Genomic DNA, 25,366 nt, shown 5'->3' on the forward strand with positions numbered 1-25,366 from the left:
GCTGGCGCCGTAAGCTGGTATATTTATTCGGAGCAAATTTTGTAAATCCAACCCAGACCCACGAAAAATGTACAGTATCCAATTATACACGTAAGTTAGGTATAGAAAACTGATTCACAACTTCGTGGGGGGGTGTATGCATTCGCTGGAAGTGGTCAGTGTGGGAACCGGGCCCAGTACATTCTACCAGTGCTTTCGGCTCTGCCGGACTCGTTGCTTTCGGCCTTCAGAGATATTCGCTCTTGGTTACTTTTGTCCGTCATTGCGTCTATTTCCAGCTGGCTATAGAATGGATGGGGCAAGTGTCGATACGATGATCTTCGGTGGACCGAGTGCCAGATGTCGACTCGGGGTGGCGGGAACTTGTAGGCTTTTGAGCCAGCCATGGTATGTATTGTACATACTTCACGGGCTTGAAAGTTGTACATACATTTTTCGAGTGATGGTGATATGATGATTCACCTTTTGCCGCTGGCTGTTTTGAACCTCGGACGAGTGAGAATTCACATCATTTAAGTATGGTACCTACACCCGCATCCAGTTGGATCGAATCGATATGTTAATTCGGCCGACCAAGTACCCGTAGAATAGTATATACTCTACCTATTGTGTTGTCTGCCACCACCATGAAAGGAGCAAGTAGGATAGATAGAGGATCAGATAAGATAGGAGGAGGGACTAGTCGGATCGGTGAATCCGAATGGTAGTGATAGCCGGACTAGCTGAATCGGGTGGCACCGAACGGTGAGGTAGCAGCAGAGGAGAGCCACATAAGATGGCTCTTCGAAGTTGAATAGAACCTCAACTTCTCCATCATCCTTCGTTTTCGCCGTTCCCTTCCAGAGCTATGTTATATTGGCAACACTCATACTCACATCATAGGACCAACAAGACTGGCAATAGCTACTAACTAGTGCTGACGCATAGTCTTCGCGTCTCCGGACATCGGTCATTAGCTTCCGGCTTCTGGGTTTGAAGTTTGAAGTTTGAGCTTGAATCACTTTCGGCTACATTCGAGCTACGTATCTTCGGGAACTGGGAATGATCGTGTGTATACTCACTCTGAATATCCATCCAGGTACACTCCACCCAGGTCCACAACTCGGCTCGACGTATCGATCTATATACTTCTTGCTTCTTGCGCCTCTACTCCACGCTAGGTACTATGGGTAGGTATACTCTACAGCTGAAGCCCGAAACAGGCTCGATCCTGCCCGTCGCCGATTCTACAGCCCATCCACAGCCCGTCCGCCTGTAGCTGTCTACTACCTAGTACAATAGCCGTTGATTGTACCTATGTGCTCGTGTACCAGGAGCTACCTATGTACCTGCGCCACACGGCAGGGGTCGAACGAACTTCGAAGATGGATGGATGGATCGAGTGATATTCTATGCACGCCTCCCCCGCCCTCCGCTCCCCGCCCGCCTGATCCACTTCCTCAAGTACTCTGTGTAAAGTACATCGCCCCAGAGTCTTTGCCTTTTTTCTTCCCGACTCCATCCACCCTTCTCCCTCTCCCTGGAATCTCCCTCCCCGCAGCCTCCCCGTCTCCTCCCCGCAGCCTCCACCGGCAGCCTCCACCCTTCCCTCGCCCGCTGCCTCGATGGCAGCCTCACCCGTAGCCCCACTCGCAGCCCCACCCTCTAACTACAGCCGCGCCAACCGCTCACCGCCTACCACAAAGCAGCCACCAACGTAGCCGCCAGACACGTCAAGTCCATGCGAGCTTGCCTTCGAGCTTTACATGCGAGCTTGCAAGCTTAGATGCAAGCATGCGTGCACAGACCCCCCCCTCCCTGCCATCCAGCGCATCCACTACCCGTAGCCACCTAACTAGCCGCCTCGCAAGTACCGTCCGTCCTACGAGATCACCGCCCGCCGTCAGGCCTCACCGTCGCCAACCAGTTAGTGACAACCACACTTGCCACTTGCCACTTGCCACATCACCGCACCGGCTAGAGCGACTATGTAACTAACGCAGCGCGGTGCGGTGCGGTGTTCTCATCTGATATCACTGGGTGAGCGGTCATCGCTTTCCCCTCCCCTCCCCTCCCCTGAGTCCCCTCCCTCGCTGCCTGCGTGCTCTAAGTACCCCACGTCTAGTTTGCAACGTTGGGTAGCGGTAGCGTAGAGGGGATTATCTACTATACATATCTACTAGATATATGTAGGATCCACTGATCCAGCATTGGGTACCGGTAGCGTTAGCGGTAGTTAGCGGTAGCGTAGAGGAGAATAGGAACATTGGGGTATGATATGTATGATATGTTCCTGGAGCACCTAGGTAGTTAGCGGGTACAAACGAGCCGGACTTGACACTGTCACTGTCACTGTCACGCAAATGAAGCTCGCTCCCTCCCTCCCGCCCGCCCGCACCGCACACACGCACCGCAAGTGCAAGTGCAAGTCCAACACAACACAACCATCCTTCAGATTCAGCTAAGAAGTAAAGGCCATTGTGTCCCCCGCTGTCCCCCCCCCGCCATTCACCTCCCCTCCCCTCCACCCCACCCGCCGCCGCCGCCGTCAAACCACGCAAGGCAAGTCTTCCCGCACCAGTAAAGACCGGAAATCCTCCCTCCTCGCACCTCCCTCCCCCCTTCCCCCCTCCACACCCACACACACACACACCGCTACAAAAAAAAGGGAACGACACGACACCCCGCCCCCAGGATGCCTCATCTCACGGACAGAAAGTTCAACTGAATGACTCCGTCCGGCGTTCTCCCCCTCTTCTCTGCCCGCCGTCCACCGCCCACCGGCCCACCTCGAGCTCCCCTAGCTTCTTAGGCTTTTCGGATTTTATCTCTTTTTTTGGCGTATGCGAGGACTAGATTGGTCCCCCGAGAGTACCTAGTGGCCCGTGGCCACAGACTGGTTGGGCCACTGATGGTGATGATCCAGAAGAAAGAAGAAGAAAAAAAGAAGAAAAAAACGAGTGGAGAGAGATATTAAACAAGAATAACAAGAGATGCGAAGAGCAATATGAACAGAGGAACAAAAGTGGTATCCAAAGGGGGGGGGGAGGGGGGTGGGTCAAATCTGTTGAAGACGCATGCGATAGCAACGCAGAGGCGCCAAAAAGAAAACAGATACTAAAAATGGTATATGAAGGAAGGCAAGAAACGAAATCAAAACAAATCGGGATATAAGGACACATGAAACAAACGCCGATAAGTCGAGCACCCACCCGATAGCTGTAGCCTTCAAAGGAACCCCTCGAAACAAAACAAAAAAGAGACCACACGCCCAACCACTGTATGCAAGCAAGAGACGGAAGGAATAGGAACGAAACCCCCACCAATGTATCATAAGGACCCAATTGCAGCAAAGAAATTCCCAACGACGGAAGCAAACCCAAAGACCTCCCTCCAAAAAAGAACCCAAAACGCCACGTGTGCTTCAAACAGAACTGAGCTTGACCAAAGCCTCTACCGCCTCTCTCTCTTCCCTCGCCCGCTTCTGCTCCGCGGTTTCGATGAAGATCGCCTTATGCCGGTGGGCAATGAACCCGGATGCCGGTGATTGGGCGTAGCTGTCCCAACCATCCGAGGTTATGGGTGACCCCCCTTGTCGCCGAAGAGCCGCTGCCCCCATCTGCGCCCAATCTTCCTCGTCGGTCATGTCATCGTCCTCCGAAGAGTCGGCAGACACCGACATAGCGTCGGCCATGTCGACATCTTCATTGTGGGGTCCCTCTTCCTCCGACTGATGGAATATCCCCGACTCGGTGTAGCTTCCCGTCTGGACCATGCCCGATGAATCCGTGGGGGAAGCCGACAGATCAGCCTTCTCGAACCTGATTGCCGACAGCGGGGGCGAAATCGGCGCGGCAGGGCGTTCCCGTGGCGGGTCACCCTTCATCCTCGCATCCCACCGTCCCCAGCCAATCTTCTCAAAGATGACATCTCCATCGACGCCACCCACCTCTCCCATCACGCCGCTGGCCCCACCCTTCCCCTCCAAAGCCCCAACCACGATCCTCCGCTGTTTCGCTGGTGGTATCGAGCTGAATCCCGGCAACGAAGCAATGAGGTACGCAGTAATGTGGCGGATCGCCAGGGGCCCATGCTGTAGCAAGATGCCCGGCAGGTGGTGCTTCGCAAGCAATGCGGACGAGATGGCGCTCGAGGTTTCGGCTAGGAGGTGGAACATGGGCGTTGTGCCCTCGTCGGAGGCTTTCGCCTCAACAACATTGACGCCGCCAAGATGATCGACTCCGGAGCCGGGTTTGCGAGGATAGTGGACGGCGTGGGACGAACCGTGGATCGACGTCCCTGGAGTCGCCGTCGCATGGGTGTTCAGCACATGCTGAAGCTCAGGAGAGATGTTGAGATTGCGGTCGGTCACGGTGGTGGCGGCGGCGTCGTAGCCACGAAGGTGGCCGTTGGGAATAGCGACGCCCTGAGACTTCATCTTGACCGCCAGGGCGGCAGCCTCGAAGACGGCGGCGGTGAGTTGAGAAGCCATGATTGCGGTTTCTTTTCAGAGGATGTTGTTGGTGGTGGTGGTAGTGGTAATAGTGGTGGTGGTAGTGGTAATAGTGGTGGTGGTAGTGGTAATAGTGGTGGTGGTAGTGGTAATAGTGGTGGTGGTAGTGGTAATAGTGGTGGTTGTAGTGGTGGTGGTTGTAGTGGTTATAGTAGTAGCGGTAGAGGAGGACGAGGACGAGGGCGAGGAGGAGGCGGGAAACGGGAGAGGCTTTGAGCTACAGGGATTTGCTTTGTACTGGAAGAGAACCCGAGAAAGCGAGTCAGCAGATGCGCGCGCAAACGGGCCTTTGATGTGAAGCCAATAAGACTGCTGCTGCAGTACGTAGCAACAACATGGCAAGGAGAGAGAGCTCGAGTCCGACGACAACAAGGGAAATTATTTGGGGACTTTTGCCGAAGCGCGGTCGCGGTCGTCGGATGAGTAGAGGGTAGTGGTTGTTACTCACATCGGGGGCTAGCGAGTCGCGACGAAGAGTGAACTTGTCGGGGACGGATGATAGCGTGTCGCTTCGGAGGTTGAATAGTAGATAGGGTACAGAGTAATAGGGCAACAAAATATGCTCGACGAAAGCTCTTTTGTATGCGTCCTTGCTGTCTGACGTACTTGAGGTAGGTATTGATAGGTGTGTATTATTGTGCCGGGGGGTGGTGGGTGGGGGGGACGGGAGAGGGGGGGTGGGGGAAGAGAAGAAGAAGAGAAGAAGAAGAAGAAGAAGAAGGAGAAGAAGAAGGGAAGGCGAAGAGGAAGAGGTGAGAGCGTACGCTACGGTACGGGTCACCAAGTCAGGAGTTAAGCTTCCCGAGCTGGCACCTCCCATGGCATAATCCAAAAGTCCTGGGGGTGTGTGAGAAAGACAGGACAGCAGCACCCACAGACGAACCAGATGGATGCATCCCGCGGGTGTGCTCGTCCCCCGATTGGCCGGTGCCGCACAGTAAATGAGCAGTCGTCGTCGACGACGACTCGTTGGAGCAGGGCAGGGCAGGGCAGGGGGGCGAAGGGGGGACACTCAACCAACGCAGTTTTCGAGTTGGAACTCCACCGAATATCCCCGCGGCCAAGGAACCAACGCACTCTCTCGTTCTTCTCTCCACTCTCACTCTCACTTCTCACTCGCCAGCAGAGCTCTCGGAAGTCGGTTTGCGGCCTTTTCTGTTGCCGGGACGTGGGTGGGTAAGTAGTGTACTTGGGCATGTAGACTATCTCCTTCGCCTGTACATATGCTACATTATTAGCTGTGGGCCAGGGCACCAAAGATGCGACGGCGTGGGCCGTGTGGGCTAGGATATAACTACACAACTAGTTTGTGGGTTACCGGTACCGTAGAGAAGGTAGCTGGACTGTCGTTTGGAAGTCCCCAGAGCGGCGTGGAGCAACCTGCTAGATACTCTAGTATACATACCGTAGAGCCCTTCGCCCGGCAGCAGCTGCAGTGCTGTTGTCGTGGTATGTACATACGCATAACCAAGTACTCAGCACTCGCGATCCCCACAACAAGCGCGGGAGAGTTCGGGCGGGCGCGAGAAAAAGCCGGGCAGGACTCAGGACTGAGGAGAGGGAGGTGTTTGGTGTGGGCCCCATACTCTATGTAGTTGCTATATTGGCGGGCGCTCATCGTCCGTGGGGCATCATCAGCACCGGGTGGAACACCTGGAACACCATGGGGAAGCCCAACGAAAGGAAAAGAAAAGCAAAGAAAGAAAACTCCTCGATGAGGATATTAAAGTGATGGGGATATTAAAGTGATGTGATGCGATGTGGCTTCCGTAGGTAAGAAGTAGTGACGGAATTGCAGCAGATGGGCTAAACGGAAACCAATCTGAATACACGTCGCATCCTCCTCCTCTTCCTCCTCATCGAATCGACAGCGGTCGCTTTCACCAAGTTCTAACTACCACCTATAGGTATCCGTGAAGCCCGACGGGGTGGTGCTTGCGCCTACGTGGGAGCCTCGACGAACACCCATCGTCTTAATTACCGCCACAGAACGAGCGTGGAGATAACACGACCACCAGGAAGAAAAAAGCAGTCGCAGAGGATGCCGACATGTCGACCACGGCTGCAAGGCCGTACCGCTATTCCTGTTGAAAGGGGGGAGGGGGCGGCGGGCGATAAGTATGATAAAGATATCGAGAGTATGTACTCTGCATAGCGTTCATGCACTCTTCTATCTCTCCCGAGCAGCAGTTTCCCGGGCGTCTTTCTTTCGTTGTGTTGTGACAAGCGGAATGGCCCCAGCAAAGCCTTGCCGAGCCTCCGATTGTCCGACAAGGAATCGACGAGTGATGCTCTGTGGGTTGCCCTCGCAAATAGACCGTGGTCTATCATAGAGCCCAAGTACACGGCCGGGGGAAAAAGCTCAAGAAGAAAATGAGCGGGTGCATAGCCTCAAGCTGCTCAAGCTTCTCAAGCTTATATTCTCAAGCGTCGTCACCATCTGTACAGCTCGAGTATGGTATCATACATGGAACGTATTGGTATTGTTGGTGAACCAATCCAACAGCCTGGGAACGACGTAGATGAGTATTGAGGCCTGTGTCTGCTGCCAATACAGCAAGAGCTATAGCAATCATTCAGGGTCTGACCAAGGATCCGAAGTTACTTAGGGTCGAGTTATGATATGTACCAATGTAACCACTTCCAGTGATCAGCCACCGTCATCTCTCGGCGACCCTTGATTCCCCTTTCCCCTCCGTGTAGGCCCTGCACAGGAGGGCTGAATGCGTCATGTATGTAGGTATATCAGGGTCTACAGCCGGGGCTGCGGTGGTTTCAACCTTCAACCTTTGTCGTCTGTAACTAGGGCGGAGCAATGGTGATGGCATTCATCGACCCATAACCCTCCAGGTACTGACAGTGTTCCCCGCCGGCAACTAACTAGCCGCACGGCATCCGCATTCCCCCATCGCCCTCCTCATCATCGAGCACTGCACAGCCTGCAGACATCGCTGCGTAGATTACCCCCTTCGACTGGCTCATCCAAATTCCAATCAGTCCCTCGCCATCTCGCACGGGGTGCAGCCCCGCCCCGCCCCGCCCCGCCCCACCCCGCCGTTCTTCTCGCAGAGCTTGAGCAGCTGCAGCCTCCAGCCCGAGTTGCCGCGCATGAATCCAAGCCCCGGCGGCGGCGGCGATCGCTGATTCCCTCGAGTCCCTACATAACTAGTTATATCGGACGAGCTCGAACGGTGCACCAATGAAATCCTCCATCCCAGACACTCATCACCCCCCCCCCCCCCGCCGCTGGATCGTGGGATCGCCGCTTCGTTTCGCAGGAGGGAAGGAAGGAAGGAAGGAAGCGTCGACTCCGCGCGCGCGCGCGATTGATCACTGATCATCGCTTCCTGGAACACGTGTGGAGGGGAGGGGAGGGACCGGTTCCCACCACCACCACCACCACCACCACTGCAACGGCGCCGTATGTAGGGTGGGTGCGTGGGTGCGTGGGTGGGTAGACGCTAACTACCGTACGTTCGTCACACCTTTTGACGTTGGATGCTGGAGAACCAGACATGAGGACGGCTGGCCGTGGTTGGTTGGTGGGGGTGCGGGATATGCATGGAAACAGTTATCGAACGGGATGTCTCGACGGGGCTGGGGCTCCTATCTTACCCCCCCCCCCCCCCCCCCCCCCTCCCCACACACATAAGGCTCCGGCCCGGTAGAGTCGGCGAGTTGGTCGGCTTCAGACCCAGGTTCCCCGGTTTGTGAAACCCACAACCATCATAGTAGTACATATGGCCGTACATACTATACATACGACGGAATCATTTCCGGCACAGCAACGCTCAACCCCATCGGCCACCACGACCCGAAGTCGTATCACTGCGCAGCTGCGAATCGCACTCGCGGGACGTAAACCCTCAAGGCGGGCCCAAGAGACGCCCGAGGCGAAGGTTGTTGTGTTGCATGCGGCGTGCAAGTCGTCGGGTTCATCCCTGCTATCATAGATACATAACTCATAGCAGAGTATGTACTTGGAGCTGCCAATAAGTGGTGCCTCACCACCATTACGAATTATAAGCACTAGTCTATATTAGTAGCGCACTAAGCCAGATACAATCAAATGAGTGAGTGGTTGTAACTAAGTTGTATGGAAGAAAAACGCTAAGTTGTATGGGGAAAAGACTGGTGAGGCAGCACTTACCCTTACACCCGTGTACATAGGATGTAGGTAGGCGATAACCACGCGGCTGACTAACCCCGCACGCTTCCACCAATCAAATGCTGTATTCCGCGCACTCATGCCACTAGTTACCGTACGTACCCAAGCTCATCCCGAGCTCATCCCCAGACCAAGCTGCCCGCGCCGGCGCCGTTGAGAACCGGTCCTCTCCGCACGTGTTTTAGGGTTCTCCATAATTAGCATCCCCCGCTTCGAGTCTTCGACGACCCCCCCCCCACACACACCATCATAGGCGCTATGCGATACATAGACACCAAAACATTTCCCCGCACTCCGTGTGTGTGTGTGTGTGTGTGTGGGCTGGGCGGACCTCGAAAAGTTCGTTTCGTTTCGTTTCGTGACTTTCATTTCTGGCGGGGGTTCTTTGTGTGTGGGGCATGGGTGCGGGTGGTATGTACCATGAGGTATATGTAGTGGAGGTAGGTAGTTTGCTCTGCTCCGATCCTCGGAGGCAGGCGGATATCGTGTCCGCTCACGGTTATGTATAGGTATGGTATGGACCTACGGGCGTGCATGTGATGCATGCCGTTAGGAAACGACGACGACGTCGTCGTCGTCGTCATCATCGCGCGGGTGTGTAGGTACGGTACATAGTAAGGAAAAATGGGATTCCTTCCGAGGTCATGCTTGTCCGCTCCATCACGTCAGCGACATTCAGCTGAGATTAGATTCAGCTGAGGTTCATCATCGAGACGGCGGCGGCAGCCTGGTCGTGGAAGTTCGAGTCCGTTTCGGACCTTCTTCGGGAATTTCGTGGAGGGGCTGAGTGATCTGTCGTGTTGTGCGGATGGCCTCGTCGCTATTATGTAGGCTCGCCGTTTGTGACTCGATAATAGTACTTGGAGTTGGAGCTCGGTGCTTCTGCCTTCGAGAGTATTGTTGGTTGAGATGAGCCATAATAGGTACTTACTAGTTGGTGTCATAATGTTCTATTCGGTCTCAGAAACTCACTCGCTCGCAGGCGGCCAGATCCCAGATTCCAAGTTTCCAAGTGAGGAATTCACTCTTGTGCTGCGGTACGCTTCCAAGCCGTATGTACAATATTTACCAGTACTTACGTCTCCAAGCCTGCAGCTTCTTATTTCCCTAGGCGGCGAGGCCAGGCTTTCGTAGGATCAGTTCCTAAGCCTCCAGTAGTACTACCGCACGGATATCAATGCAGCAGTCTTGGGAGAATACAGATTTAATTTGGTATTTGTTTTTTCCCTACAGTCTCAATTCTACAGTATCGAATAAATTATACGCAGTGTTGTAAAGATACGCCTCCTCAAACGCCGGAAGGCCTACCGCAGTTCTTCCGAATGTAAAATATTACGCACTGTCCAGCGTACCAGAGGACTACCGGAGAAATACCGGAGAACTACCGGAGTACATACTAGATACCTAATTCGCACAACAACGTACCTAGTGCAGAGAACACGTTGTCATTCTAATCACGTAGGTAGTTCCTAGACTGCAGTCAAACTATGACGACGAGATTCCTACGGAAAAAAGGCTGTGCTGAGCAGAATGCTCCGGTCACTGAATCCAAACCCTCCAACAGTTAGTCAGTTGAAATGGGAACACTGGTTGAAACAGTTCAGTTTTGGTTGATTTTGTATGAACTTGCAGTTCAGTCAGGGGAGGGAAAGTGGGCGAGATAGGGTCCTATTGTCACGGAAAAAGCGATAGAAAATGGGTTCATTATGCATACTATCTTTGAATGGTCACGGAAAGAGCAATACAAGATGGGTACAGTACTAGTTTTAAATGGTCACAGAAAGAGCGATAGAAGATGTTAACAGTACTAACTTTGAATTCCTACTCTGATGCCACCTATTCATGATAGGAGTACGGTGATTGAACCTCTTGATGCTTCCCAGAGCTTTAACACTCTCCACACCTAGCGAATGCCGACGATCAGTCGGAATCATCTTGCACTCGGAGAACAGCCGTTAGGAAACGACGTTGCTGCGGCGGTTCCAGCCACCATTCGTTCGCGGCAGGACTGTTTCAAACATTCCTCTCGACAGGCAATGATCAATAGGCCTGGAGCTCGTCAACTGGCGCCATCCTACTTGGTGGTTGGCCGGTGGGTTGGTGGTGGCAGCGGGTTTCTCCTAAATTTTTAAGCCTCACTAAACTATTGGGCCAAGCAGTTTTCCCAGTTCAAAACCTGGCAGTTGGTTCGGTTTGCCAGTTGGTTCAGTTCACTACCCCCCAATAGCTGGTTGGTCCGAGAATACCCCCAGTTTGTTCCCAGTTCGAATTGTTGGAGGTTTTGTCTATCAGCGAGAGGAGGAAGTGTGAGCGAGAGGAGGAGCTGTCGGCGAGAGGAAGTGTGTAAACTTCTCTCGACCCCACCGCCGGGCTGAATGAGTGTTGGTAAAGGAGTCGTCCGCAAATCCGTTGTGCTACTGCATCTACCAAGCCCATGATACTCCAGAAGATCGCATTGTAAGGACCCTAAGGTACTGGTAAGCACTGATTTCCGCAAGCACGGAAGTCTTTCAGTAGTGATACCGCAGCCATCCGGTCAAGATCACGTAGTACTGCCGAAGTTGACCGAATATGCAGTTTTGTATACAGAAAGAACCTACAACTACACGCTTGATATAAGTACGCAGTGCATTGCAACACTGTAGAACTCTCGCTGTCTGTAGATGACGCATTGCCTTTCAATACGTGATGTGAGAAAGACGGTACGGCTTCTGTCATGTAAATATGTGTTCTTTAGACGTTTCTGAAAGTAGGCATACGTATTGAACAAAAATCTGGTCGTTTTTCAGTATTCAAAGGACCGCGGTATTCTTCCCGTATCAATCGCACCCCACTTCTTACTACTTCCTATCCCTTCGCAACCCGCCGACCTCGAACCCGAACCCGTTCTTCCAAGCCTCCGAATCCAAGCTTGCTCTCTCTCAACCGACACCCACACGTTCTCATCCAAAGCGTATGTACACCGAAGCCAGGCCTCGTGGTGCACAGCCTCATCTAACTGTGGCTGAATGACCGAGTGACGAATGACCGAGTGACCGAGTGACCGAGTGACCGAGTGACCGAGTGACCGAGTGACCGAGTGACCGAGTGACCGAATGGCCGGACGGAGCCCGGCTTTTCAGGAGGAAGTCAGGAGGCCTGAAGAGCGGATACCAAAGCTAAATACCGGATGCCGAAGACTGGATACCGAACACCAAAGACTCAGGTGTCCGGGGGTCCGGTGAAAACACCGTTTTTTTTGGTTCATTCGATCGTGGATTGCGTGCGGCCTACCGACCTATCCATCTACTATATAGTACCAGTAAATAATGGCAGTACACACACATTCCGTTTCTATGTCTACTGTCCAACTCAATGAGTCCACTCTCGTCAAGCGGGCCAGATGTGGCTTCCACATGCCCTCCGCCCTGACCATTAAACCTTGATGAAGACCCAGTTTTTGCTTATGTTTAACCATTAATTACACGACCTAGCACTACTGTAGTAGGTCATAGCGATATACTCTACACATACAGGTTCAGACCCATCGATCGCACGGTACAGCCGAGTGACACTCTATGCCTCCCCCCCATTTCGGCCTCCGCATCTCGGCGTCATTTCGGCGAGGCGGTCCTCGGGATGGCGCTCGGGAGGATTTCCGGCCCGCACACACGCACGCTCGCTTCCACCTCCGAGTTTCCCAACCCACCCCATCGCAGCGTGCACACTGCACACTGCAGCAAAACCTGCGTCCGTGTTGATCCTGCAAATCTGAAATCTGGAGTGGGTATGATTCCAAATCTGGAGTACCGTATGTACAATTCCAAATCTGGAGTACAATTCCAAATCCGGAGGAAATGGAGTATATCCGCATTATTTCCGATTCCCTGTATGATAGTATGGGGCCCGGGGGTGTGTGTGCGTGTGTGCGTGTGTGCGTGTGGGTGGAAGATGATGGCAGGTGGCGGTCGGTGGGTGATCGATTTGCAATACAGATGTCGTCATCCCCCATGGCACATCCCCCGTCCCCCTCCCCGCGCGCTCCCCTCGCACGCCGGGGTTCTCCGCCATAGCACCGCACCGTCCACCACCGCAGAAATAAACCAAAACAAAGACACACGCACGCAAACCCGCCGAAATCCGAGCCTCCGAAACCGAAAGCATAAATACCCCCCCCCCCCACACACACACGAAGGAATTGTCGCTGCTTGCTCATCGACAAATTTCCTCGTCTCAACCGATACTCACCATAGCTTCTCTACTCCGCCGCTTCTTCGGAACTTCAACCATGGTCTCTGCCGCTGCGAAAACGAAGGTTCAGAAGATTATCGACGAGAACCCGGTTGGTACGTATTACGTTGGATGAGGGGATGGGGGGATGAGAGGTGGGGATGGGGGGTGTGATGCGTAAGATTCGTTGCTGATGGGATGGAACCGTGAATAGCCGTCTTCTCCAAATCCCACTGCCCCTACTGCCGCGCCTCAAAGACTACGCTCTCGGAGCTGGGCGCAAAGTTTTACGTCCTTGAGCTCGACCAGATCGGTACGTTCTAGCTACGTGCTGTTTCTTTCAACGTCCCCGCCGCGAGGGAATGCTAATCCCGTGTATGAATAGATGATGGTGCCGAGCTCCAGGAGGCTCTTGCCGAGTTGACGGGACAACGCACCGTGCCAAACATCTTCATCGACAAGCAGCACATCGGCGGAAACTCGGATCTGCAGGCTAAGAAGAGCCAGCTGCCCCAGTTGCTCAAGGCTGCTGGAGCTGCTTAGACGAAGAGGCTGAGGAGGAGGAGGAATGGGGGGTTTTCACGCTGTTTTCTTAGAGTAAACTTGCGTGTGCTCAATGAATAAAGATGGTTCTTTGATGTAATGCGATTTCTCCGGTATGAATGTACACGTATAAACAGCCAGCCAGCCCACAATCCCCAATTTTGTTTTACTTTACACCCCCAACGTCGCCGCGGGCCTCGACGCCAGCGCCAACACGCCCTCGATGATGCTCTTTCTTGCCGGCTCACTGGCGGGCTTCGCACCTGCCAGGTAACAGAGCCACAGGGCCTTAGCCACGCGCGGATCCCTAATGCTACCCAAATTCTGCACCGTCTGCTCCTCACCCTTCCCGCCGAGCTTACCATCGTTGCGACCCGTCGGATCGTAGTACACACCGAACACGCCGGCCGCGTCCCGTGCCAGCAGCAGCGTCTTCTGCTTGGGCACGCTCTTCTTGAACGCGCCGCCAAACAGCGCCTTGAACTCTGCCAGCGCGGCCGTGAAGGCGTCGTCGTCGTACGATTCATTCTTGGTCGAGCGCGCTTGGATCCCGCGGACCCAGCCGTCGCGGAGGTGCTGGAAGTCTGCGCCGCATTAGCCCCTCTTCCCCCTCCCTACTGCGACGGCGACAGAGAACAAACCAGTATTCCTCGTCGGCACGATCCTGAACAAGCTCCGGAACTGCGCGCCGCCGGCGAGCACCTCCTCCCACAGCTTCTCGCCCTCGACGGGATCAAGCAGGCGCTTCCTGAGCTCCTCCTTCTCCAGCGCGGTGATCGAGCTCGCTGTCGGATCAACCCTGCGCACGAGCGCAGTCTGCACCGCCGCCAGGTCATCAACATGCACGTAGAAACCGACGACATACACCTGGATGCTGAGGAAGCTGACAGTCCTGATCCCGAGGCCGAGCAGCGCGTACTCGGCATTGTCGGGGGCAGTGACGCGGGTGGGGAACGGCGGGACGCTGGTAGTGCCCGAGTCGACGAGGCCGTCGCCGAGCTGCAGGGCGACGGGTGTGGCAGGATCGAAGCCGGCGGTTGCTGGTGCAGGCGCTTCGGTCTTGTGGGCGGGCTCGTTGGCGATCAGGTAGACTAGCGCGACGAGGCCGACGCCGCCCGCGCCGAGCATCCAGCGGCGCCGCTGCATGGAGATTTCCTCCTGCGAGTGTTTTCCGGCCGCCGAGGACGGCGAGGTGGGGCGTTTCGGTGGCGGCCGCGGGCGCACGGCAGTCGGTGGCTTGGGGAGGTTGTAGAGGCCGTGCAGGTCCTGGCGGACGGTGGCGTAGCCGCGGCGGCAGAGCGCCTGGCGTGGGCAGAGCTGGAGGAGCGCGCGGGTCGTGGTGGCCATTTTGCGGATTGTGTGGTGGTTGTTTGTTGGGTGTTTATTGTTGTTTGGCGGGGAGGTGCGTTTCCGGAGGTGAAGGTGGCGTGGTATGGGGGGCTTGGCATAGGTAATACACATACTAATGGCATGCAGGAATATAAATATCACTCGGCGAATCGTCAGCAGAGCTCTGGGGGACCATTCGTATTCCCATTTCAACCGACAAACCGTGCCAGAATCACAAAAACCTATTGCCTACAGAGAACCACACCGACAACAATGAACCCATGTAAAAATGAAAAACACCCCCGTGTGCAAGTAAGTAGCTGTAGATCTTATGCTATTACCGGGAACGGTGACTGAAAGAACCCCAACCAACCCAGTCGCCGGAGAAGGAATTCCAAAGTCAAAGTAAACGGGAAAAAAAGAACAAGCAAAATCGTCTATGATCGCATCCTCTCCCTCCCTCTTTCTCTCTCTTATGCAGATTCCCTGAGGGCCTTGTCCAAAGCATCCAAAGCACCCTGGATCTCCCTGACGACCTCTTTCCGCCTAGCTCTGATCTTGGGGTCTTCCGTCTCAACTCCATCAAGCTTCAGCAGCTCTCCCATGATGGTCTCCCCCAGTCTCCGATGAATGTCGGCCCTCTTCTCTGGCGATTCCGCTCCATCACCGGCGATGAAATCGTCAACGAGCGGGAAGAGCGTGGCGACGACATGATCACGAACAGCCTCGATCTTCTCGGAGGGACCGAGCTTCACCTTCGGGGGCGGCGGCAGGGTAGCAGCAGCAGTGTTGGGCCCGGGCCTCGACGGCGGAGCAGAATTCGTGCCCACGGCGAGGATCTTGGCACCGTGCTCGATACCCAGCGTCTGCAGTGTGACGTTGTCGTCCTTAAGCTGGCGGCCGGCACAGATGAGCGAGAGGCGCTTGACATCGACACTGGTGATCTCGGCAACCTTGTCACGAAGGTGACCGACGTTGAGGGCGTGCGTCGCAATCGTGTTGGTGGGGTACTTGAAGAGGTACTCGTTCGCGCCGTGCTTGACCGTCAGAACGTCCTCCGGTCTGTAGGGATCGACCGAGTTATCGCCGGAGATGGGGCCGGCGTACACCGGGGGTGGGCCGCCGCCACCGCCGAGTCCCAGGAAGCGACGCATTATGATGGCGGTGGTGGTGATGAAGCCGATCGAAAGGGCGAGGTGTGGGAGGAGATCGATCAATGGCTTTGGGGGCGAGTCCGGGGCGATGTAGAGTTGGAGAGCGGCGAGCAGAGAATCGAGATTGGAGATGTATGGATCCAGATGGGGACCGATCCGTGCGAGGTAGGGAGCGAGAAGGGAGTTGGCACGCTCTATGTAGGGAGCGATGCGGATGAGGTAGTCGTGGGGTGTTGGGTGCGCCAGCTTGACGGTTGGTGTAGGTTAAAGTGGAAGAGGGGGTGGTAATTTTTTGGCGTGGTTTGGTTGGGGGGTGGGGTGGGTCGTGTCAAACCCGTGACGTCGGGGAACTTTGCTCTACTTTGCGTGATTGAGCGACTGGGCTTTTCGTTGGCGGATTGATCCGAGGGTGTTCTCGAACAAAGAATCGAGCAGGCAGCAGTGGCGTAACGTGGTCCAAATGCAATGCACGGTAATGCGAAATCTTGGGGGGAATCGGGGGTGGCAGCCAAGAGAAGCAGTACAAATCACCAAGCAACGGGATAGCGGACGGGCAATCGCTAGAGTACTTTTGTATATCACTCCAATCTAATCCCGAATCGAGAATAATGTCTGCTGCAGAGTTGGTTGTCGAATGCGCGATGTGATGGTGGTGATGGTGTTGCTGGTGGTGGTGGTGGTGATGAATTCGAACGGGAGGGCTGTAGGCGCATGTGCGTATGCGGAGAAAGTGTTGAGTCTGCAGAAAGACAAAAGTGTGCGAGGGAGTGTGTGCTGTGAGGGCGATGGAATGCGTTTGTCAGGAGGAGGGACTCGGTGTCGTGAGGTGAGCGGAAGGGGCGTGACTGCAAGTGACTTTGACGCTCAGGACTCAGCACTCAGGAGTTGGCTCTTTTGACACGGTTTCCGCCCAGCGAGTCAGCCACCCTACCCTACTCTAGTGGGTGTGTCTCCCTCCCAGGCCAAGCTTTCCGGAGCTTCGGAATCGCGATATCTCATCCGCAACGAGAGTAAGCAGAGTACGATACAGTAAATTAGAGTATGATACAGTAGAGCAGAGTGGAATAGAGTAGAGCAGGTAGAATAGGGTATTGGCTCTCGGTCAGGAAGTCAATGAGACATGGCAAAAATCTAAACTCTGCTGCCTGCCGATATACCTATTTTCCAGAGCTATCGTATGTATGATACGTATCCCGATTCGCCGGACCATTTAGAGACAAAGGCAAAGCATCTGCCGTTCGGAACACGGAACAGAAGAGGAGAGAAGTTCTGAGAAGAGAGGGAGACGAAGGATGACCATTGACCGGTCTCGCCCGAAGCCATTATTCCGGTACTCTATCAACAGAGTAGAGTAGGTAGTAGATGCCTGCCGCATCGAACAGGTGAGACGTGTGTGGATGTGGGAGTGCACATTCCTCACCCTGCTTGGGAGTTTGGGACGGGACGAATGAAGGTCTTCGAGATGTCGGAAAGGGCGCAAGATTCCCAGCCTCAGCCTCAGCCTCAGCTTCTTCCAAGCTGCTGCCTCGTACTACTAATAAGTACTCTCATATACTTGGGCGCAGCCCGAAGGCTTGCGGCAGACAGAACCACCGGCAGGCGACAGGTAGTGAGTCGTCGTCGCGTCTCTGCATATGTACTGTACAAACATCCGTGGCAAACGCGGATGGTGCGCATGGCCATCGCATCTACCACTATACTACCGTATATAGTATATATCGATCAACACAGGGATGGTACTACCGGTAGGTGGTAGCTATCCCACGGCTTTCGGTGGACTCCCACGGCGCTGGCAATTTTGAGACAACGATAGTAGGTAGCGTCCCGGCGGTCCGTATCCTGCGAATGGGGGCCATTTCCGACGGTAACTATGGGCATGGTTACCGGAGCCGATAGGTAGCTTCCTGAGAGTAGAGTACATATCTGGAGTACATACCGGAGGTGCTTGCAGTTACCGCTGAATGCTACGGTATATACATTCCGCGCTGCTGCGAGTTCTCTCGTGGGTATCTGAATGGCAAAAGGGCATGCCCTTTCGTGGCTCTCCTGGCCGGTGTCTGACTCCGGGGATGGCTGACTACCGGTACATACCCAGAGTTAGTACCGTAAGGCAGGTGATCGGCAGGAGAGGAGGAGGCAACTCGCCGATTTTGCCACATACGCAGCTCAGCTGGCGGCAGGCGGATGATGGAATACTACTCCCCCAATCAATACCGTACTCCTCACAGACACCACCACCGCCACACCGTGTCTCTCGGAGAAACGCCTCTGCCCTGCTGCCTAAGCCATGTCAACGCTTTTTAGATATTTAACCTGCCTTTTTGCAGCTCAATCACACAGCGCTGTGAATACCTATTGGCTCTTTGATGAGCTGGTTCGGACGATACCACTGGAGTGGAGCAGAGTATGGCCCTCAGTAAGACGCCATCTGCCCTTCCGGTGATGTTCCACTGTCGGTGTCGCACTCCAGTCTCCATCACCTCCAAACAACTCCCCCAATCGAGCCTCTAGGATTCTGGGTGGCGAGGGACGCTACCTGGTAATTGCAATATTCGGTGCGAGACATACTGAATTACTCGTGAATGGTGAATTCTGAACTAGGTGGGTATTCGTGTCTGGTGGTGGCCGATGAACGTTTGGTATCCTGCCAGGAGCTAAAGTGATGGAGTTTGTGTATGTGGGTTGTACCGGTAGTCGAGAGGAGGTGTAGGCATGTGAACTTCCTCCCACCGCATCGGTCCCACATGCGGCATTCAGCGGTGCAAACCTCCAAGCCGAGACGGGGTATGTACCTGCGGGCAAGCGCGGTTCTTCAAGTCCGAATTGGATCCGACTAAGTACCTAGCATGACGTGAATGAAGCCTCAGACTTCAGGCTTCAGGCTGACGTTGGTTCCTGCATTACTCCACTCCGGCTCGGTCGACTGTGAGACGAATCTGAATAGACCCTCGACGCCTACTAGCTAGTAGCGTTTGTACCTATGCTGATTACGAACGGACATTGATCTTTGAACCCTCCGTATGCACGCACGCAACCATCCCTTGCACCTGCGTTGTGAGATTTTCACATTCGTGCACCGAAAGTTATGCATGATGCACTGCTCGACGCTCGCTCGCTCGTGGGACCCCTCCTCGCCCGCCAAGGGAGGGATGGGGGGAAGGCGGGAGGATCGAGCTCGCTTAACGTTAACGTTAACCTGCATTGCCTACGCCCACTCTATCTATGAGTCTATTCATATGTCGCTCGACCCCCCCCCCGCCCAGCCGCGTTTGACGCCTGGTTTCCTGGTCTTTGAGGCGGTGAAACGCCGATGGCGTCCACTGGAGTGGTAGCGAACCGCTACGCTGTCAGATCGGCTTCTTCCATCCTTCGTTGCTGCCTATCTACCGGGATCCTCCCATCGCTTGATCGCTTCATCAGGGGCACTATGATCCTGGCCACTGTGAAGTTCCCTAGATACCGTACCGGACGTCCGGCGGCCTGCCGCGTTGCTTAAGCACGGAGCACGGGGTGGGGGTGGTACGGTCACGGAAGTTCCTGGGACCTGCACGCACTTTACGCGGCGGCGACGGGCGTCGAAGCCGCCGCGTGCCCCGAGGTCTTCGGAATGCAAGGAGGCGAGGGGTGGGAGTAATGATGGTGGTGGTAGTGGTGGAAGGGAAGGGGATTTGGGGTTTGGGGATTAAGGACGGAGAATGATTGAGTTCTGTGAGGACCTATTCTCACTCACTACTCGATGACTGGCCCTCGTTGGAGGAGGGGGATTTAGAGGTTGACAGCTATCCGGTCTTTCGGCGCAAGTATCCCGTTTGTTCCAAGCGTGGAGCACGATTGGCGACGGACAAGCCTCGGTGGAATGATAGGTAGCCCGGCTTCCGCGAGAAGGTAGAGCGTTCTGCTAATAGCACCGTAGTCGACTTCTCGGCGAAAGGGCAAGGGGCGCTTGCTGTCGAGTCGACCGCACGAGGTCATTTCGTCAGGGGCAATGACTCCAGCTACCAAGGTAATTGGCAATGAAAGTCCCACGCCGAATGCGTCACGCGAAATGCCCCACGGAGAAGACTCCTACATACACCCACAGAAGCACCCAGCGGCCAGATCGATGAAGCCGTAAATATCTCTTGACGAATCTTACCGCAGTTTCCCATTGACCACCAGAGTCGCACTCGCCACGTGACGTTGAGCCCTCGTGGCCGGCGATGACTGATCCAAGCGGATTTGTACTAGTAGCTAGCGCGGGGGGGGGGGTCGTCGCTTAGCAAGACCATGGGGTTCGAGCTGTGGTGGAAACACATTCTTGTTGGTGCTTCTCCTTGCGCATCAACAATTGGCATCTCGGAGTCGCTTTTCTGTGCCCCCCCGCCTTCCAGCCTTTCAGCCTTGCATGTTTGCCACCGTCATCTGCAGCTCATGTGACCGTGAAACTTCTCTGTGGGATTCCTTCTATGCATACCCACTCTTCTCTGCCTTCCGCCGGTACCCTACCACTGAGGTTGCCATTGCTCGATTGAGGTTCCTGAGATGCCCACAGAGATGAGACCAGGATGTTTGCGGAGAGTACCAGCTGCTGCTAGAGTGCCGCTATGCCAACCCGCAAACAGAAACCTCCTGGAACTCCCTTCCTCTCTCCTTCACACACCACCTCCCCCGAGCTCCCTACTTTTTAAATTCTTCTCTGCTAACCTTCGAGCAGACGCATTCGAGAGCGCCATTCTCGGCCGCCTCGATACTTACCCATTGGTCTTTCTCTTCTGCATCACATTAATACTATTGGACTATTGGCTGCCATCTCTCTCCCATTCTGATTCAGTGGTTTCGTTTCGCTTCGACCCTCCGCTCTTTGCCAAAGCAACCCTAGCCACCTGCCCACACTTGCTGCAACTGCATTTGCCCCCCCCCCGTTTTCTCGGTTCCGCCCTCTTCGTCGTCGTCCGTGTCGACTTGTGTGGCCAACCTTCCACCACTTCAAACTTCCGCCCCCCATAGCCTCAAAACCCAACCACCCTATCTTTTGAACCCACTGCACGAAAAGAAAGAAAAAAACATCACCTCTTCTTCCCCCCCACCGTCAACTCCCATGAGTTAGAGGAAGCTGCACACTACCCTCCCCAATACGATCCGTTCTCGTCTTTCTTCGTCTCGACAGAAAAGTTCTCGCTCACACCACAGACTTGAGCTTGTCGAGACGTCCAGAATGACGGCTGTATCGACTTTGCCTTCTACCTTTACGCCTCCTGCGTCGTCGCATGGCAAGAAAAACAGCGAAAGGGGCGATTGGGAATTCAGTGTGCCGATAGATGGTGTAAGTAGAAACCCATCGAACCCGCTCTGTTTCTTCGGAAAGACGCGTTTCGAAACGTTTTTTTATGTTTTTATTCTTTTAATGATGAATGGACTGACTGACACTCGTGTTCGTTTGTCCCCATAGGGCGATGATGGCGATGTCTTTCAAGGACCACACAGCCATAACCTCTTCAACCACCGAAACTACACCACCGAAAAACCCCACGCTGGGTCAGCCACGAAGGGTGACTTCAACGGCTCGCACATCAATGGGTACAGTAATTCTCCGAGCAGCGACTACGACGATCGCACTGCAGGGCAGGCTGGAGACGACGGCAGGCATTACAGCGACTACCTGGCTGCTCCACGAGCACCTTTACTTTCTGCAAAACACGACTCGGTAGTGTCGTCCAACCACGACGGAGATTCCGTCTTTGACTTGTACGGTGGCAGGATGTCGGTGGGTAGCGGCGTCAACGACGACTTTTCGGGCCCCACGTTGGTATCGGAGGAAGATTATACCAACAGCCATGCTCTGAAACAGTCCGATCGGGTGGGCAATGGTGGAGGATCGGAAGCGTCAAAATGGATTCACAGGGACAAACTGGCTCAGATCGAGGGAAACGAGGCTGACGACTACCTTTTCGATATCGGGCAGTCACGGTGGATCCACAAGGACAAGCTTGAGATGATCGAGATCGAAGAGCTGCAGCGGAATGGTGGATCACCCTCACAGGCAACCAGCACCCTGCCGGGAACCGACGACAAGGACCTCCAGCAACATCGAGCTTCCTCCCACCTCGGTTCCGATGACGACGACGAGATCCACGGTCCCGATTTCTATGAGATCAGGACGCCGGAGGAGCTAGCCGCCGAACAATCACAGGAAATCCACGAGCTACGGAAAGGCTTCCGCCGCAATCCCTCGTATTCTCGGATACCGCTCGCATCGATGTCGCCCCACCCGATCCCGCAGCAGTTCATTGAGCGGACGACACCGCTGCCCCGCACAGCTGTGACACCTAATGGCTCGGACGATGGTCATACGATGGTTATGCCTACGCTCCGAAAGCGTTCGTACTCTGCTGGATCGAACATGCTTCTGGACGACCGAGAAAACACACCGGTGGAACAAGGGACACCAACGCCAGCCAGCAATCTGAAATCACGAGCCGTCGCTTCGCCCACGCGAGCGAGTAAGACCGCCTCTCGTACGAACTCGATGGCAGGAAAGCAACGCACTCGATCGAACCCCCAGCTTAACCACCGACCAGGAACTTCCGCGTCATATCTATCTCACGGTCCTCCTCCGGGTTCTTCACACAAGAAGCCGGAAGGACAGCCACCCTGGGCATTGGCGAGCTACAAGCCAGACCCAAGTTTACCGCCCGACCAACAGATCATTCCAACCCTTGCCAAGCGGCTACAGCAGGAACAATGGGAACGGGATGGCGTGTATGCTACTGTCTACGATCGGGAAATGCGGCCCCTGCAGGTGGGTGCCGCCCCGGGTGAGGCTGAGAAGCCGGTTGCTGCGCAGCTCGAACGTCCCGAATCACCCAAGGAAGAATGGCCTTTGAAGAGCTCGCCACCGACAGAGCCCTCCGAACCAGCAAATCGGCACGAACATAAGCCTAGTGTTGCGGAGGGTGGATATCGGACAATTCCTAGTGTGAGTATCTTGCCGAGTTACGTCACCTTGCTTCTGGGTGCTTTGCTGACATACTTTGATCTGTATATAGATCCAGAATCGCCCCGCACACGAATCTGCGGCACCACCACCGGTAATCAAACAGATGCAACCCGTCGACGAAGACAACGAAAAGAAGAAGAAATTCGGTTGCTGCATCATCATGTAATTGCTTCGTCCACAGAACTTACTGGCGGTGGCTATGATGGGTTCTACACCGTCATCACCCCAGTTGCACCCCAGGCACTTGGTTTTCTTTCCATCATTGTATAGAGCGGGATTGTCTTGCAGATTACACTGGCATATATCCTTTTACCGCGGTGTCTTTTTTTTATTTGTCCATTTTCCGTTTCCCTTGATTCTCATTTTCTAGGAGTTCATTCGGTCGATCAACAGCTCTCTTCCGTACCATATCCTCATCAGGCTGCCTGCAAACTCCGGACAGTCGCTTGTTACTACTACTATTCTAACCATCCTTTTTTGGCTACCACTCGAAATTCCTTGCATTCATCCATACATTCGATGGTCCCTTACACACTCTCTTGCTGTTTCCTTGTCATGTAGTCATTTCTTTGCCTGGTTTCCGTGCTTTCCTTGAGTCCATTTTTGTGCTCGGCGAATTTTAGCGACTTTTTTTATTTTTTCTCTCTTTCTACAACGTTGGGCTGGCTTTTCTGTTTGGTGTGATGGGGTTGTTTGGTTGATTCGTTTTTGTCTTTACTCTTTGTTTTTTCTTTCTAAACCGGGTTTTGAGAGGTGCGGTGCGGTGTCTGTCCGCGTGTGGTGTGTGGTGTGTGTCCGTGTGTCCGTGTGTCTGTCGGTCTCTGTCCGTGTCCGTGTGTTTATAATGGAAACCTTGCAGTTTTTTGTTTTCCAGCAGCAGCGCTTTTTGTTCTCTCCCTTTTTCGCCGTCAGAGTTTTTTTTCTGTTCTTCGTTTTTTTTCTTTCTTTTTTTGCGCATTGCATTGCAGTTGCATAGCATAGCATTTTACTTCATAGTGGTTTGGTTTGGAGCTCTGCGTTCATTCACCTTACTTGACTCATCTTTATCTGCTCTGGGAACCCTCACCCTCACTCTCTCTACATCTCTCTTCCTGTCATTTTTGCTGCATGTTGCATCCGTGTGCGATTGCTTTGTTGTGCTATGCTGTGTTGTGTTGTGTTGATTTTTTCGATTTCGTTTTGGTGTTTTTATAGTTGATGGATGGATGGATGGATGGCCGCGAGATCGGGCTGGAGATGGGTTGTGGATGTGGATGTGGATGTGGAATGGGGAGAAGGGGGTGGCGGAGAGATGCAGAGAAGCAGAGAGAAGCTGAGAGGAGTCGGAGAATGAGATGAGTGGATGATATTTGGGCGGGTTTCTGTGATTGATTGATCTTGATCTTCTTGACGTTCGCTGACGTTTGTTGGTCCTGCAGTGAAGTGGTGAAGTGGTGAAGTCGTTCGTTCTGTGGCACTCGATCTTACTCCGCTGCCGTGGTAGCTTCAATAGCACTCGGTAAGTCGGTGGAACACCTGCGTAATCGATGGCCGCCCGATTTCTTGCCAGGTGACCGAGTCCGTGCGCGAGTGATTGTTCCAAATCTGCGCCAGAACGAGAGGAACTTAGAAGTGCAGAGATACACATGTAGAGCATGTATGTGCGAAGAGAGGTGCATGCTTCCCAGATACCTTGGTGCTTGCAGTAGCTTCGTTAGGTGGGTAAGTCGATATCGCACGACGGCTCTCCGGAGTCGTCAATTGCGAAGTGAGAATGAGAGCTTGAGTTTGCATTGAAGACATGTGATCCAGTGATGCTAGCTGCACCCGCACCCTTACCCACACGCAGAGCGCAGAGCCGCACGAGTGAGCGCGCATGCACCCGCGTCATGCCCCCTCCAAGCGGCGGCCGCCGGCGACTAATGCAAGCGTGGTAGATCCTGTTTATCCATCCACCTATTCGCGATCGGGACATGATCGACTGACGGACTGACAGGCTGACGGGCTGGCCGCCCTCCCATGGAACGAACAGTCGATTACGGTACGGTATCGGAACCATGAAGGGTGAGGGGAGGGGAGGGGGCGAAACCTTTTTTGAGAAAAAAATGTTGGGCTTGGAATGAAGAAAAGGAAGAAGAAAAAGTGTATGTGAGAGTGAGAGCAGGTAAAGTTCTGAGTTTACGGGACGTTGGAGGAGTGTGGCAAAGGTGACAGCAATTGGACGTGCTGCAACTGGCCTACCGGGCTTGAGCCTTGACGTGCCCGCCAACCAACCAACCAACCAACCAACCCAACCAACTAACCAACCCAACCAACCAACGGTCATCATCAGATCAACCCACTCCGACTCGCGTAGAGTAGTTACCATACTCTCGACTCTCGACTCTCAACTCTCGACTCTCAACAACGAACACCGCCTTGTCGCCGTCGTCATTGCCGCCTCCGCCGCCGCTGCCCGCTCAACGACTCCACGACTCCATCTACCTATCCTGCCCATTCTTACCACGCACATACTT

General features: G+C 54.3%; 9 protein-coding genes across 9 annotated transcripts; 3 read left to right on the top strand and 6 right to left on the bottom strand.

Annotated features, from left to right (window-relative positions):
• Positions 1-2,771: 2,771 nt before the first annotated feature.
• BZA05DRAFT_30743 (uncharacterized protein) lies at positions 2,772-3,282 on the bottom strand. Its single transcript, XM_051480332.1, has one exon. The coding sequence runs from the start codon at positions 3,159-3,161 to the stop codon at positions 2,832-2,834; it is 330 nt and encodes a 109-aa protein (XP_051340074.1). The 5' UTR covers positions 3,162-3,282; the 3' UTR covers positions 2,772-2,831.
• A 121-nt stretch (positions 3,283-3,403) lies between these two features.
• On the bottom strand, positions 3,404-4,471 carry BZA05DRAFT_418268 (putative Sin3 binding protein-domain-containing protein; the record flags this gene model as incomplete). The annotated part of the gene is made up of 1 exon (XM_051485505.1): positions 3,404-4,471. The coding sequence occupies one exon, from the start codon at positions 4,469-4,471 to the stop codon at positions 3,404-3,406; it is 1,068 nt and encodes a 355-aa protein (XP_051340075.1).
• A 141-nt stretch (positions 4,472-4,612) lies between these two features.
• Positions 4,613-5,377, bottom strand: BZA05DRAFT_30741 (uncharacterized protein). The gene has a single exon (XM_051480331.1). It carries the CDS (start codon positions 5,310-5,312, stop codon positions 4,755-4,757), a length of 558 nt encoding a protein of 185 aa, XP_051340076.1. The 5' UTR covers positions 5,313-5,377; the 3' UTR covers positions 4,613-4,754.
• A 7,280-nt stretch (positions 5,378-12,657) lies between these two features.
• BZA05DRAFT_396238 (putative glutaredoxin Grx1) lies at positions 12,658-13,519 on the top strand. The gene is made up of 3 exons (XM_051483512.1): positions 12,658-12,985; positions 13,084-13,182; positions 13,255-13,519. The coding sequence occupies exons 1-3, from the start codon at positions 12,928-12,930 to the stop codon at positions 13,410-13,412; spliced, it is 315 nt and encodes a 104-aa protein (XP_051340077.1). The 5' UTR covers positions 12,658-12,927; the 3' UTR covers positions 13,413-13,519.
• Position 13,520: 1 nt separating this feature from the next.
• Positions 13,521-14,759, bottom strand: BZA05DRAFT_429955 (chalcone-flavanone isomerase-domain-containing protein; the record flags this gene model as incomplete). The annotated part of the gene is made up of 3 exons (XM_051486145.1): positions 13,521-13,996; positions 14,054-14,552; positions 14,637-14,759. The coding sequence occupies 3 exons, from the start codon at positions 14,757-14,759 to the stop codon at positions 13,584-13,586; spliced, it is 1,035 nt and encodes a 344-aa protein (XP_051340078.1). The 3' UTR covers positions 13,521-13,583.
• Positions 14,760-15,214: 455 nt separating this feature from the next.
• On the bottom strand, positions 15,215-15,895 carry BZA05DRAFT_336747 (BAG domain-containing protein; the record flags this gene model as incomplete). Its single annotated transcript, XM_051480824.1, has 1 exon — positions 15,215-15,895. One exon carries the CDS (start codon positions 15,893-15,895, stop codon positions 15,215-15,217), a length of 681 nt encoding a protein of 226 aa, XP_051340079.1.
• Positions 15,896-20,203: 4,308 nt separating this feature from the next.
• On the top strand, positions 20,204-21,037 carry BZA05DRAFT_30891 (uncharacterized protein). The gene has a single exon (XM_051480333.1). The coding sequence runs from the start codon at positions 20,417-20,419 to the stop codon at positions 20,879-20,881; it is 465 nt and encodes a 154-aa protein (XP_051340080.1). The 5' UTR covers positions 20,204-20,416; the 3' UTR covers positions 20,882-21,037.
• BZA05DRAFT_30896 (uncharacterized protein) lies at positions 20,986-23,447 on the top strand. Its single transcript, XM_051480335.1, has 3 exons — positions 20,986-21,197; positions 21,324-22,850; positions 22,921-23,447. The coding sequence occupies exons 1-3, from the start codon at positions 21,090-21,092 to the stop codon at positions 23,035-23,037; spliced, it is 1,752 nt and encodes a 583-aa protein (XP_051340081.1). The 5' UTR covers positions 20,986-21,089; the 3' UTR covers positions 23,038-23,447.
• On the bottom strand, positions 23,448-24,624 carry BZA05DRAFT_30893 (uncharacterized protein). The gene has a single exon (XM_051480334.1). The coding sequence runs from the start codon at positions 24,505-24,507 to the stop codon at positions 23,857-23,859; it is 651 nt and encodes a 216-aa protein (XP_051340082.1). The 5' UTR covers positions 24,508-24,624; the 3' UTR covers positions 23,448-23,856.
• Between the last annotated feature and the right edge of the window lie 742 nt (positions 24,625-25,366).

This window comes from Tricharina praecox (genome assembly GCF_024521635.1).
Source record: "Tricharina praecox strain CBS 144465 chromosome Unknown BZA05scaffold_10, whole genome shotgun sequence".
Classification (NCBI taxonomy): domain Eukaryota; kingdom Fungi; phylum Ascomycota; class Pezizomycetes; order Pezizales; family Pyronemataceae; genus Tricharina; species Tricharina praecox.

Bases quoted from the DNA above. Each gene is read 5' to 3' on its own strand.
- BZA05DRAFT_30743 (XM_051480332.1), bottom strand. From the start codon at position 3,161: ATGTGTCCTTATATCCCGATTTGTTTTGATTTCGTTTCTTGCCTTCCT.
- BZA05DRAFT_30893 (XM_051480334.1), bottom strand. From the start codon at position 24,507: ATGCTCTACATGTGTATCTCTGCACTTCTAAGTTCCTCTCGTTCTGGC.
- BZA05DRAFT_30891 (XM_051480333.1), top strand. From the start codon at position 20,417: ATGCCCACAGAGATGAGACCAGGATGTTTGCGGAGAGTACCAGCTGCT.
- BZA05DRAFT_30896 (XM_051480335.1), top strand. From the start codon at position 21,090: ATGACGGCTGTATCGACTTTGCCTTCTACCTTTACGCCTCCTGCGTCG. The intron at 21,198-21,323 runs GTAAGTAGAAAC...TTGTCCCCATAG, and splicing joins TCAGTGTGCCGATAGATGGT to GGCGATGATGGCGATGTCTT. The intron at 22,851-22,920 runs GTGAGTATCTTG...ATCTGTATATAG, and splicing joins GATATCGGACAATTCCTAGT to ATCCAGAATCGCCCCGCACA.
- BZA05DRAFT_396238 (XM_051483512.1), top strand. From the start codon at position 12,928: ATGGTCTCTGCCGCTGCGAAAACGAAGGTTCAGAAGATTATCGACGAG. The intron at 12,986-13,083 runs GTACGTATTACG...AACCGTGAATAG, and splicing joins TATCGACGAGAACCCGGTTG to CCGTCTTCTCCAAATCCCAC. The intron at 13,183-13,254 runs GTACGTTCTAGC...GTGTATGAATAG, and splicing joins CCTTGAGCTCGACCAGATCG to ATGATGGTGCCGAGCTCCAG.
- BZA05DRAFT_30741 (XM_051480331.1), bottom strand. From the start codon at position 5,312: ATGGGAGGTGCCAGCTCGGGAAGCTTAACTCCTGACTTGGTGACCCGT.